Source organism: Diplotaxodon limnothrissa, linkage group LG14 (genome assembly GCF_057381915.1).
Source record: "Diplotaxodon limnothrissa isolate DT_005_m linkage group LG14, D_limnothrissa_male_GT1.1, whole genome shotgun sequence".
Lineage (NCBI taxonomy): Eukaryota > Metazoa > Chordata > Actinopteri > Cichliformes > Cichlidae > Diplotaxodon > Diplotaxodon limnothrissa.
Genome location: NC_140609.1, coordinates 17,460,288 through 17,474,992, shown reverse-complemented (window position 1 = coordinate 17,474,992; position 14,705 = coordinate 17,460,288). Strand labels below are relative to the sequence as shown.

General features: G+C 38.9%; 1 protein-coding gene across 3 annotated transcripts in view; it reads left to right on the top strand.

Moving 5' to 3' along the window:
• Positions 1-629: 629 nt before the first annotated feature.
• Positions 630-14,705, top strand: part of gramd1bb (GRAM domain containing 1Bb) — a 69,405-nt gene continuing 55,329 nt past the window's right edge. For all 3 annotated transcript variants that reach the window (XM_085370997.1, XM_085370995.1, XM_085370996.1), the window contains exons 1-3: positions 630-1,036; positions 9,591-9,680; positions 13,131-13,157. In XM_085370997.1, the coding sequence (XP_085227123.1) occupies positions 630-1,036; positions 9,591-9,680; positions 13,131-13,157 (524 nt within the window). The remainder of the gene's footprint in view (positions 1,037-9,590; positions 9,681-13,130; positions 13,158-14,705) is intronic.

Genomic DNA, 14,705 nt, shown 5'->3' with positions numbered 1-14,705 from the left:
CATACATCGGAATCGGCAATCAAGAGCTGACAGTGGTTGCCTTCCCTTTAGCATTAGCGGTAGCTAAAATAACAGCTCTCGGACAGTGGCATAGTAAATGTGTAGTTGGGTGTGTGTGTGTGTGTAACTTGGCCTCCCAGTCCCTAGGGAGAACCAGCAAAGGAGTTGTGTTACACTCCCTGACAGACCTTATACATGTTTCATCTGCTAGCCTCAGAACAGAAGCCCCCTTTGTTATCTAATCTAGCCCTCTTCTCTCCAGCCTGAGTTCACCGCCACAAGACTGCTCTTCTAAATCAGTCAGCTGGCCACTGAGCTACACAAACACCAACAGCTGAGGAGCAGCAAAAGGACTTGGTTAAGCCTTAGATATCTACTACCAGGATCTATATGCCAGTCTTATAATCCGTAGGCTAGCATGCAGAAAGGGCTTTAACATAAACAAGACCTGAAGGGGCTATGGGAGGTCTACCAAAGATTTTCAAGGATCTCAACTGTGCCTCACTTGTTCAGCCCTGAGCTTTTCTGCAATTCTTCAAGGCACAGAATTGCAAGACCTGTAATAATCTTAAGTTGTGTATCTTAAAAGAAGTGCTTTAGGGGAGTATTTAGAGAGCTAGGCAAAAATCATGACTGACACTCTTAGACCTCCTTCACTCCAGGTGAGTGTGCCAAAAGATGCTCCAGCATACTCCGATGGAGGAAACAATGCTGTGTCAGATGGCTCTGTGCGATCCAGCTCGTCAACACCAACCCTCCGTCGCAAACGCTTCAAAATGCGCCGCATGAAGAATGTGCCCAGTGAAAGGGAGATCGAAAGAGGGCGGCCGACCAACTGCCACCTTACAGCCAGATCCCGTTCCAGCTCCAAGGAGTACCTTCAGTTGCCTTCCATCGAAATCACACCATCAAGCGACGAAGATGCTCCTTCCTGGTCGAGGTGCTCCACACCAAGTGCATCTCCTCGCCGTAAGCGTTTCCTGTTGAGGAAGTGGCTGAAGGTCAGAGAAAAGAAGGAGCAAGGCAGTGAGAGCAGGTTTGTATGGGCCCTTTCTATTCACCTAAACCCCTCTTCTTCCCTAATACCTCCATGATGCTTCATAATTCCTGCTATCTGCACTAATGATGTATCTCCTACTTGAGAGTTCAGTTGTTGGCATGGTATTTTTCAATGACTGAACCTTTAGGTCTCTGTTTAGCTGAGTCTTATGTACTGATTGTGCTTGTCTTTCGTCCATATTTTGTTAGTTAATAAGTTAATAAATAAGTCAGATAGTTTATTTGTTAAGTGTTTTTCACAGGCAAACAGTCACAATAGGGCTGTATGCAGAAAGACTAAACTAAAAAAGAACATCAAGGGCCATAATAGCCATTAAAAAATACAAAATAAATTGCACAGATTGTTGCACCACATTAATGGAGTCACCAGAGTGTTGACCCCTGTCCACAGGTTACCCACATTAACAAGTTACATCTTCTTGCATGCAAGAGGCATACACAGTAAATGTTTTCAGTCATTTACTCATAGCTTAAAAGGTTGATCTGATTACACTATTGAAGACAGATCAAAAGGTTTAGATAATCAAAAGGTTTCCTCCTTTGAAAGTATGTGCGTGCAAAGTCTGGTATCTCAGATAAAATAATCAAGCGTGCAGCATGAGGAAAAGTCATAGTATTCTAAGTTGCAAATACAAATAATGTTGCAAATGCACTCAATTGTTCAGTCAGGCCTCTGAATGTTATTTGTAGCAGATAATCTAATTTTGCAAAGATAAACAAATGACTTAGCAAAAGAGACTAGTTAACTCGTTACTGATATCTAGAAAATACACTTTGGTGTCACAGAGGAAATAATGACAAAATTCTGATACTCTTTAAAAACAAATGATAATACTACTATTATACTACTACTACTAGTACTATAGTAATATTATAAACAACGTAACTAAGTATGTGTTTCTCTTAGGTATTGACGAAAAAATAAAGCCAATTAATTTTAATCTTGTCTGAGATGGTGCTATGCTTCAGGTAACATTGTGCCATATTTTTGTTGCTGCCACTCTCTGTCACTGTTCCTGTGTAGTGTGTGGCTGGTAGACTTTTCCTTTTTAATATCCATTTTTTAGACACAAACAATTGTTTTATCCAATTAATTTAACGTTATCTGTTAATGTTACAGACAAGCAGGGCTGATAATATTTGCTTCCACATTAATGTTACTGCTTTATTGTTCTCCATAGGCACTAGCTTAATAATAACAGATGGCTAATGTGGCTATAAGATAATTGCTAATAGTTAAACAGGAAACCTTAACATTTATGATTTATGGTAAGCGTTAAATGCCTTAGTGTTCCTGAAGTGGGAACAGTAATGACTTCATGGAATTCCTTATAAAGTGTTGTTCAGTGTTATAGATCAACTTCAGCTGCTGAACACCACCCAACATTGTTCTTTACTTTAAAATCCATCACAAACTAACCTGTTTATCCTGCACGAAACAGCAGTATTTTAATAATAACGGAGTCTGTTTTCCAGGACATTTCACAATATGAAAAAACATAGCTTCACATCATATACAGATCCAATACCTGATTTTAAAAAATTAGGACATTGTGCCAGATTTGCTCTGTGGGTGAGCAGGTGACCATATGCCACATGGCTGGAGTGCAGCAGGCTGGGTTTGAGTCTGACCCACGGCCCTTTGGATCATAACTTCCCCTTCTCCCTCTCTTCACTTTCCTGTCTGCCTTCATTCTTCCACTATCAAATAAAAGCAAAAAATGCACCTTTAATGCAGCTTTAAATTTCCAATTTATCAAATCCCACTGAGCAGTTCTTACTTTTTAGATATATACCTCTGTAGTTTCCCCTTCCATCTGTGAGTGCCATCATTGCTCTTCCTGAGAAACACAGCTTGCAGACACACTGTGTGACAAACTGCACACAAGCAATTTGCTTTTGCTGATATTTGTTGAGCAGTGGATACACAAATAAGATCTCTTGTAGTCATTCAGGTGTTATTGTTAAATAAAAATATCCCCAAAATGTGTTAAACCTAAAGTAACACCGCTGTTTTGAAAATTTAAAGAGTAGAAAATACAGATACTTGTATTAAAATGTAGAGAGCGAAAGTTAAGAGTTAAAGTAAGAAAAATAAATACTCAAGTAAAGTACAGATACCTGAAAATTCTAGCAAAGTACAGTAACAGTATTTGTACTTTGTTACGTCTCATCTCCTTCTCAAATTCCACAGAACTATATGCAATAGAATAATTTGGTAATGTGGTGACATTTAATAACCAAAAGGTCAAAGATTAACCTCTCACAATGGGTTCACCCGAAACCGCGGCTGATTGTGACCTACACCCGTTTTCACACCTTGGCTCGTGTAATTAGGTAGAGTATCATTATCAATAGGGGGTTAGTGATAGGGCTCCACCTGTCGCTCTGAAGCTTTCGGATGAGAGGTGAAACATCTTCAAGGAAACTTAAAGAAGTCTAGATGCTTTTCTTTCCAAGCTCCTTAGAGTACGATGACCTGGATGACTGAGAAGCTTCACAGACATATTTACTTTGGCATGTTAATGTTTTACTTTTTTTCACTGGTATTCACAGCTATAACTCAGAAAAAAAGAAGGCGAGATTGTGACTGTGTTTTAATGAGACACAGAACTGGTGGCATTTACCTTTAGTTATCAGTTAGACATCTTTATTGTCTTCACTGCTCATATAAGTCTGACCTGAATCTAAACTGTAACCTGTCTGGTTGGCCTAGGAATACAAATGCATTTTGGTTAGTCTAGTTGAAAAATAATATTTTCTCCTCCCAAACCATGACAAGCTAGAAGGAAAAGCTCTGATAATTTCTCTTCTCGTTGTTTTTTTTCTGTCTTTCTTGTTTTTTTCGGGGGCCACTTATCACTGCTAACAGCAGACAGGAATAGATTCATTCTTCCCTCCATAAATGTGCTATCTTTCTCTGAATTGAAGGCACTCTCCAGAGGTGCATAACTGCCGCAGCATCCTTGAGTGTGAAATACGGTCATTATCGAGCAGTTCTTGAGAAAATCTCTACTTCTTCCTGAAGGTGTAATGTGAACTTTCGTAAGAAGTGTTCCTCAGCTTAATAATGTACTGTGGCATAAAGCTGACATGGCTTCTCACTGTGCTGCCTGGTACAACTGAATCTATTATGTAAAAGAAAAAAAAAATACCATGGTTTAAAACTGTGTGAGAGTGACATAAATAATTCAGATGTTAATGTTTGTCGTTACTTAATTATTGCTGAAGCAGAGCAAGAAGTGCGTAAACGTCCGAGACAGTTTGTTCTGTTTCATAGTGTTCTCTCGCAGAGTTGATATTTAATATAACATTCGCTGTATCGAAACCTTTGTTATGACTGAAAGCTGTTTTCCCACATTCTTCTACTGAGTGGTCTCGCATGACGTCACATGCGCATTGCTCTACAGCTGTCCGCCATGTTGGATGTGAATCAACCACATGGTTGTTAGATACAAATGTGTATATCACGGATGGTTGACAGCAGTTCCCAGTAGTTTCTGGCCGTTGCTGGGTGAAAAGGGTTGCAAAGAAGTGGATGCACCAAAAACCTCCCAGTGAGTTTAGTTGCTTTGGTTGCTAGCAGATTCCCGTGGTTGCCTGTAGTTTTTCATGTTTGTCTGCAAATACTCACTCACTACTACTAGTTGGTAAATGAACTGGTTCTTATATCAGTAGCTTTTCGACTCTACCTACCTTATTCATCACATGATAGAGGCATCTGAGAGAAATTACAAATGCCACAAAATATCTTTTACATAATTTTTCTTTCTCATCAGTAAACCCTCATGCCTTACAAGTGGGGGATCTTTCTTCCCGGAGAAAACATTCCCATGAGCATACAAATTTTTTCACTCATGACTCATGAGTGCTTTGTATTAATTTGCAGTGACCCTTTCCTGTAAAGTGGCTCCAAATCATGCCAGTAAAATGTCCCTAAAACTGTAAGTTCCTGGAACCTTCACTGTCGGAGTCGGTCATTCTGTTTTTTCCCTTAATTCATCATCAATCTGTAACATTCCCTGACTTTGACTCCATACTGTTAACATTCATATAAATATCTACTACAATATCTGATGGCTCACTACGAAAAACGTATGAATGAAATAAATTGTTATTGTGTTATTTTAGGCAGCTTTTGTTGGCATGCAGCTTGAACCACCACTGCGACCTCCAATTTCCAATGCAATTGGTTTTCCTCTTATTTTGGAGTCTTTTCATACAAACAAACAAATGGTAACTCTAGATTGTGGAACCTAAAAAAATAATAAATAAGCTGTCATTCATGAATACTGTAGTTAGTTGTTTGCTGTTCAGTTCATTTAAATTGGATATAGTTTATCCTCATGCTATTGCATTCTGGAGGTTCTAAAATTAAGATAAATTACCACCAGAAGTTAATTTAGATATGAAATATGAAGGGTATAACACACCGCATCATTCTTTCTTTTTAAAAGGCTTTTAGCTTAGTAGTTGTTTTTTGAGTGACATAGGCACGGCACAAAAGCAGCAGCCGAAGTAAAACCTATTAATCTTGTGCTTTTTAAAATGCCTACATTGGTTTTGTGACTTGAAGCCTGCTTTAATTTCCCAGTTAATATACAAACGTAGCAGAGCTTTTATATTTAACCACATCTTTGTAGATTTATAAAGGGATCTGGTGCTGTTACCTTGGTTACCTTGGTCTTCTCTTCTGAAAGGCTTTAGAAATATTATATCACATTATATTATATATAATAGCAGGTATTTAGAAACATTTTTTGAGATGTAAGGAGAAATTTTACATAAGCACTCTTATGTTTCATTTACATATAGGGTGTCGAAAATGTTACCTGTCAGTACTTGTTTTTAGTGTGTAAATGTCACAAAAAATCAGCAGTAGAAATGTTGTGCCCCCAAAATGTGTACATAAGCTTTGTGATGTGAAACCTGCTTCTACTCCTCAGTTAATATACAACTCTGGCAGATCCTTTACAGATAGTCAGATGTGTTGCAGTGTGAAAGAACTCTGTTTTCTCCTCATGGAAACACTCAGAAGTATTTCACTAGGATGAAATTAAGACGTTTTACGCTTCCTGTAGTAAATCAGCTCTGCCATGATGCCTTTTACATTTCTAAAGAATTAACGGGTGTAGAATACAATTGATTTATTTGACTCTGACTGCAGTTTTAAAATTCTTTAAATAATTAATTCTTTGTTATACAACTTTAGCTCTTTCATCACTGACATGGAAGGCCAATCAGTTTTCCTCTCATCAAACTGCTTTAAATGTTTAAATCTTTAGTGATGAATGTGAAATCATGAAATCATTTAAGTGTTATTGATTTTAATCCTCTCTAAGTAAAGCCTCATTCTTTGTCCAGCCTGAGTGTTTTTACTTATCCCTTGTCGCAGTATTGACATGTTATCCTGTTTCATCTTAATCTTGTCATTCTGATGTTTTTCTCGTCTTGTGGTCTGACACATTCGGTGTGCACACTGTGTGTGCATGTGGACCTATGTGTATCTCTGCGTGTCTAAGATAGTGTTTCAAAGAACAGAGGGAGCTTACAGACACAGTGGAAGCTGCTGCTTGATAAGAGCAGAACAATTTCCAGAAAGTGGTAGAACATTTTTACCTGGTTTGACCCCTACTTGGTCTAAACATAAATATTTCAGCTACTCAACAGAAAAAAACTGAGGTTTGAAGAGATTTCCAGAACTCTGCTGTTCTTCAGGTAGTTTCATTGCAGTCGTAGAAACAATGTTGGTATTTTTGTGTCATTATGTGAACAATAGAAGTTTCTGAGTTAAAGAGCAGTGCTGATTACATGTCAAAACCAGGTGAATTCTTCTACTTTAAAGTGTAGAGTGGTTAGTTTGGTCAACCATGGTCAACATTTGTCGTAATGTCTGTAGTTTTACGCATAGAGGTTAAAATCGTCTTCAAAAGACATAAAATTTAACGTTTTAAGCAAGAGAAGATTTTTTTTCATGGTTTTAGAGTAGAAAAAGAAAAAAATCATCACGTAGTTTGTAAAACTTTGAGCAGCCTAAGTGGTCTGAGCTCTAATATAATGTTTGCAAAGTCTTTATTAGGGTTATGACTTCATAGGGAAGTCTGGGTGATGCACATTTCAAAGCTATACAAACCCTCTGACTTGGGGAACATCTAAATAACTGCATAGCATCTATAGTCACATGCTTGGATTGTGAACAGAGAAGTTTCATTGTTGAGAATCGTCCATCTTTATTTCCCCTGCTGCTTCCAGTGTGAAGGCACTGTGTGTCCATCTGGAGCACAGGGGAGCCGGTGACTTAACAAGGTCTGGAAATTTAAATAATTGCTTCTCATTAAGCAGCGGGAAGAAGATGGCAAAGTTTTGTCAGGTAGACAGTTCCACAATTCACAGTGACTTAAAATCATAGTTAACAAGAACACCGGAGGACAAGTTGACTTCTGGAAGGTAAAGATATACTTTGAGAGAGCACTCTTTGTACATGTCAAGCAGGATTGATAGAAAGGCAAATCCTCTCTAAGTGTTTGACTGCATTAGACTGGAATAGTAATGCACATTCTGGTCTGTGCAGTGACACCTACACAAATATGACCTGTCTGCTTACTGCCAAGTGAAATATTTGCAAATTAATTTTAAAAAAAAGGAAAGAAAAGCCTGGAGTCTTTGGAGTTAAGTCCTGGGCACTGATGAAATTAAAGTGAACTTTTTGGCCTGAATGAGCAACAGTGCTAGAAGCTGAAAAAGAGGAGGGTTTCAAAATTGGACAACGTAAGAGGTGCAAGCCAAGGTTTTGTCAGAGTTCCCAAGCTTAGCATCGGAAAAATAAAAGCTGAAGGAAGTTACAGAACTAGAAGCTTTATTCTGGAGGTGTAGGTTAAAATCCCCCCAGACAAGAACTGAAAGAATGTAGTGGCTATAAAAAGTGTTTATAAACTGATGGGCTGTTATTAACTACTAACCATCAAGCCGCATATTTGCAAAGTTCATTTTCCCTTTCGTTTTTTTTAAAACTGTTATTTACTAAATAAAGAAAGAAAATATGTATCCTGCGAACTGTAAACCAGTCACTGCTTAATATTTAAAGATGAGGAGATACAATATAAATTATAAACATGGATCATACGTGATCGAAGTTTGGATTATGTAGCTTTGTTGTCCTTGATTTCGTTGTACCTTTTAATATGTTGGTTTAAAAAGGAAAAAGTAAGAAAGTATAATGAATAGTGTCGGGGTATTGTACTAATTGTGTACGAGCAATGAATAATTCAGTCTGGATTGACTCCATGTCTACATTCTGTTCTTGTCATTTAGAATGAGCATGCTCTGAAGGACAGAGATATATACACCAGAATAAACACATCTGATTAGAGTGCATACAGTATGTCTTAGCCTTGAGTGAACAGCTTGCAGTGGAGGAAGCAGGAGGGAAGATAGGAACCCGGCAAAATGATATGAAATTGCAAAAATGTATCTTTTGAGTGACATCTGCAGTCAGGAGTCAAGTTTTTGTACCAGAAAAGCAGCAGATGATCCGATAAAGCTAATTTTAGCTTGTTTATTGTTTTCGCTGGGGTTTTCTTTGTTACATTTTGTTACATGATAACAATTATTAACTACTTTTCATTTATATTAGTAGCCGTGCATACATGTGTATTATTAATAGTAAAAACTTAAACGTTCGAAAAGAACATTACAGATTACTAAAATAACTGATTAACTCGGACAAGTATTTTCAACAATTTCCCAAAATAATCTCAGGCTTCCAAAATCTGCATTTTTCATACATTCCAGCATCTCCTCCAGGCTTGGACAGCTCATAGCTGCTTTAGGAAATAGGTCAAGGCATCCTGCAGACTTAAGAGTGTGAATTAATGAAGACCTTTTTTCCCAACAGACTGGCTTTATTCTTAAATGTCAAAGCATGGATGAGAATAACTGCAGAATTTTAAAATGCTCGGGAAAAAACGCTCTCTATTACTAGTGTATTATTCATATACTATATAAGACGTAACTGATAAATAAACTGCAGCTTGTGCATTATTTGTGGTGTAGCAGAAACAATCCTAAATCTCTTCAAAAGATCTCTGGCTCCTAAGCTGTTCAAGCCCCATTTTTGTGAATGAATATTTTCTCTCTCTATATATATATTTAAACATCTGTAACCCCCCCCCCCCCCCCCCCCCCAAAAAAAAAAAACTGCAGAACTCTTTTTTTTTTTCTTTGCATAGCCCATGTCATATATCGCCCTCTAGTGTTACCATGGGATATGTGCATGCAAAAACTGTAGCTGACACATACTTTACATGCTGACAGTGTGAGAGTTGAAACTAATAGATGAAATTTTTTTTATATAAGTTCACGCATAGAGTTTATTTGTATGTATGTTTGCTTTTGTTGTGTTTTTCTTTTTTTTTCTTTTTTCTTTTAGGGAGAAATAGGCCAAAAATAAATACATTTTAGATGCAACGTCTGTATCTTTTCATTTTTGCTGGAACTGTGTGACACTGACTGTCACCCTCATTTTCTTGCAGCAGCCAGCAAAGCAGCCAGCAAAGCAGCCTGCAGAGTAGCCATGAAGACGAAAGCAATCGCTTCTTGACTCCATTGATCCGAGAGGAGAGGTGAGCAAGTGTGTAACTGCTGCACACATTTGCCTTTGCATGAGACACTTTTTATGTGGTAGAGCAAGAGGACTTTTAACATGTGTTAGCAAACCAAGTCGAAGCTGGGATTTGAAGGTCAAACCCAGGAAGTTATGTGCTACACTGCAAGGGTCACTCTGTAAAAATTTAATTTATTATTAGAGGAATTATGATGCTGTGAGCATCAGTGAGGGCACATACACTGTGTTTTGTGTGTCTATTTGATACAGTCATTCAAAGTGAAAGAACAATGAAGTCAGTGTTTTTGGTCATTTCATATGCAGTCTCTGGTTATTGCATATATTCTCCAGTAGAGGGCAGTCCAAGGTCTATTTTTTTTGCCAGTAGTGACGGTGAGGCAAAAAGATTGGTTGTGGCTTTACATTTAGATATTTCATCAGTTTCATAAAAATGCTAATTGAAGCCTCATTCAAAAAAACATTATTTTTTTCTTCGAGGGGCCTTGTTCTGTGAAAATAGATTCAAATGAAGCTTTTGAACCATCCATAAATGCCACGCTCTGATTTTCCTTCTGATGTGACATTCATGAGAACTACAAACTGACAGAGAAGGTTCTTTTACTGGTGCCTACGCCGCAGTCATCTGAAAGCGGTGATATGTAACTTCTCCCACAGCAATTAGAGGCTCTGCGTCCCAGAGCTCAGCTTGAGTTGAGAGATTAGCTCTTTGTCACTCTTTGGTGCAGTTGTCACAGCATCACTACTGAGAAGTAAAATCAGTAACTGAATCTGGTGCTTAGGCGTGTGCATGTCTTTATTTGTCATACGTGTGTCGGCCTGTGATGTGATATCCAGTTTTTATGGCAATTTTTACAATCAGATAGTAAAGCTGTAGAGAAGCCTTGATAATACATGTGGTAGTTTTCAGGCTGAGTAAAGGAAACAAAAGCAGAGTCTCTAGTGTGGTCTCTGTCCCTGCACAGCAAACCCATATGGAAAAGATATATATAAATCTTATAAAGTTTGTATCTGTCTTGTGTGAAACTTGTATGAAAAGCATACAAGAGTGAAAACACATATAATATCCTTTGAAAAATTATATAATGAAACTTGTATGTTTTGGATACTTACTAAAACAATATATGAAAGTAATGAGAAAGTGGCCACTTTCATGAGTAAATCATGTAAGTTTTTACTATTTCTTTTCCATATGGGAACTTTAGCTGTTCATCTGCTATAAATATTAAAATAATCATTTTTAAAAAGATGAGGAAAAGGAACTTTGTTAGATCGCTGCAAAAATTAAACAGATTTTTGCATAAGAAAACCTGCACACCAAATTTATAAGTCTTTCAATCCAAGGGTGGTGCTTAAAATCACACCAGATAATGACAACCTGCAGGTAAAAAAACACAAGACTGTGTCAATAATTATTCTTCTAAACTGGCTAATTTCATGCTCATAATGTTATGTGGTGTGCCAAAAACAGAGTAGAATCTGGTTAAAATAAATAGTTTGTTGCTTTAGAGCAAATAAACTGCTGCTCATATTGTTCATGTGCAGAGCTAAGATTCAGTCAAGCATGATGCAAAAGTAGGACATCCTGAAGAGAAAATTTGCAAGAATCCCCTCCGTCTAGCCTCTGAATAACCACCCACTTAGTTGTCTTTGCTTTTAGCTCAGTCTACCAGAGCTGTGCACTACACCTCCACTGTTTCTCTCTGTCCTGCTCTCCCTCCCGCGCACTCTCCTCGCTCAGTGTCTCCTCTTACTCAAATCAGGAACAGCACCTGTGAAACCTATGGGATTTTTTGCCGCTCTTTTCTTTGCTGCACTGGTGATAGCTAGTGAGGTTTGTCTGCAGCAGCTGCAGGGAGAGCAGCGTTCTGTAGCCGGCTTTAGAGGGCACGGAATGTCATGTCTCCTCTGCAGGTAAAAACAGCTGGATTTCTGCCCGGCGGCTGCCTTCTCGCAAACTTCGCCCGTGTCGTCATCTCCATGCCAGTCACGCTTGTGTTTTTTGCTCTCTCTGCGTTTGTCTGTCTGCCTGGTGTGCTGCAGTTTTTGCTCGGTGTATGATGTGCGCAGCTGCATTTTCTGGTGAAGTGGCAGCAGGCTAACACAGTATGTGAACGTTTAGCTGCCTCAGCCAGATTATCAGGGCATCTGTGGAGGTTTTTGGGAAGGACGTGAAGACAAGTTTGCTCATTCCCTGTCATTGTCATGTTTTTGGTTTCGTTGCCTCTGACGCTTCTGCTCAACTCCTCCACTTTAACTGCAGATAGTGTTATGTAATATCACAATGTGACTTTGCTAAGTGAGTGTAATATGACTCATCGGTGAAGATGATGCAGCACATGATTGTGAGTTGTGAATGAAAATTTGTGCATTGTGAGACATGCCGGATCAATTTGCAGAATAGAGAATACGTTTATGTAACTACAGTGAAATTGCCAGGCTGTCATGTGACACTTAGCTTTAAAGCCCCTCCCTTCTCAGAAGGTTTAAGTAATATATCCGCAGCTATATTTCCACCACCATATGAAGCACTACAATGCAGCAAGCAGACAGAGATGGACTTTATTTAATCATACACTGGGGAAGCTCACCCCCTCCAGATATCTATAACTAGATTATAAATGCTCAAATATTGAATTAATATACACTGTGTGTTTTCATTCTTACATAATGATATCAACCTTTCTGCAAACAGTTGCAGTCTGATTTGGACTGACTGCAGTCACCCTCTGATTGTTGAAGGTTTGTAAATAATTGTACTTAATTTGTAAATGCAGACAGATTGCCAACATGCTGCCATCAGTCTGAATGAGTCTTTGTCAACTTAACGGGACAACTTGGTTTCAAGCAGGTTGTATTCTGGTTTTATTACTGTAGAACAGGAAGGCTCCTCAGTGTCTGGTGATTCCTGCTTCTAATTCCTTTCTTGTTTGAGTGGTTATTTGAGCTACTGTTGCTTTCCTGATAGTTCAAAGTAGTCCGACCAATCGTTTTTCCGGGGAAATCCCAGTAGGGACGCAGTTTCTGAAATACTGAGACCACTCTGTTTGGCATCAATCACCGTGCCACACTCAAAGTTTCTTCCCATCCTGATGCTCAGTTTGAACATTGGCACGTCATCTGACCAGTGCCTACATCCCTAAATATAATTGCTTCCAAGTGATTGGCTGATTAGACCATTCTGTTAACAAGCAGTTGTGGACATGCGCCTCACCTCATGCGTCTCAGGTAAATTATAGTTAGTGAGTTTGTAAAACTATATGAATATATAATGAATGCAATAGATTCTTTACATGAGTTGTTCTAAAGTGAGGAGTTATAGTTATTTAGAAGAAAAAGAAAGTGTTTTTTGATGTCACAACCACATAATATGATGCAGAGTGTTTCAGCTGTTAGATAAAAGCCGTGTCTGCAGTACGCTATGACTGAATGTGCTTTTTCCCCCGTGCAGGTCTGACAGTGCAGCGGACAAAATCAGGTGAGTCTACTTCCTCATCGTCCCCGTAGAGGTGGTGGCATGCATCGTATGCTGGTGAGCTTATCCACCGTGACCAGCCTTACTGTCACCCCATCTGCCCTGGCCCCACCCACCCCTCATGTGACACAGATTCACGCCTTTGTCCACCAACCAAGGTGTCTGAATACGCTTTACATTTGGAGAGGCCAGCAGTGAATACAGTTGCAAGCCATGGAATGCCATTGTTATCTTTTATTGGACAAACAACATTAGACACAAACAGGGCTTTGTAGGTTGGGCACTGTTGTGGAGATTGTAGTCCTTTAGCTACCCAGCCGGTGGCAGGTCAGCACTGTGCACTCACACTGTGGGCACAGACACTTTGCTCTTTGGGGTGTGAAGGCTGTGCAAGAGAGACTGTGCTGGACCTGAAGCAAAAAGGTCCAAGGCGTACACTGGAAAGGTGAGTGTGATTGGCTACAAGCAAGTCTTTGACCGGCAGCATGACGGGAAATTATATAAGTTGCTGTTTCTACGTTTCTGACTTTAGGACTGCTCTCCAATGTTGAGTCAGAGTGTAGTCAACCCAGTAATAGATATACTGTACTAACTTTCAGACATGGTGTTGAGCATGTTTTATTTTATGTAGAAAGTGATACTGGCAGTTTGTTATGAGGCCATAACCATGTAAGCGCTTTGCTTTTTGATGTGTGCCTGTGTTTGATGCTCGCAGCGATCATTCAGGAGAAATGATGTTTGTGCAGCACATTTTCTGAGCTGAATGAACACTGTTATTATTCTGTGTTTGTGTGTGTGCAATCTGGTATGCGTGTGTCTGCTTTGGTATGCTTTGAGTGGTCAGTCATGCGAGTTTGGTGACAAGTAGGCCAGTCCAGGTTTAAACCACTAGGAGTCTCTGTACTCCGGCATTTAGTGCAATGCCTTTCAAGCCAGGAGCCGTGCCTTTTGTGGGAAAATTGATGGTAATTAGATGTTGATTTTCCTTTTCTTCCTAGTTAATGCTTGTTGAATTTGTGAGGACAAGGGACTCTGAGAATGTCTGAAATTTGTTTTGGATACACAGGTGGCTCAGCTGCATGTTGTGGTGGGCAAACCTTCTGAATGACAGTGGGTGTATTTTGTAATAGTGAGTGTTAACTATTAGTCCAAGAGATGCTGCTTTTGTTGCATTTTGTTTGATTGCCATCTTCACTTAAACACCTCTGCATTTTTAGAATGATTCATGCATTCTGCTTCGGGTAGGATGGCAGAACAACAGAGGTGGATAACTGCCTATTGAGAGGAAAACACAGAACTGAATGGTTATGAGTGCATATGATAGAATATAATTAAACAAAAGCAGTAACATTTTTAATGATTAGTGAGATTAGTTGTTAAAAAACAAGATGTACTAACACCAGTCATACATTTAAAAAAAATAAGGGAGGAGGGGGAATTAAAAAAATGCTGATCGTACTATAACAGTGCAATGTTTTGATGAGAAGTCTTAAGTCCTTGCATTTTTATTAATGTTGCTGAAGCTGACGTCCCTCCGCAAAATGTGTTTCC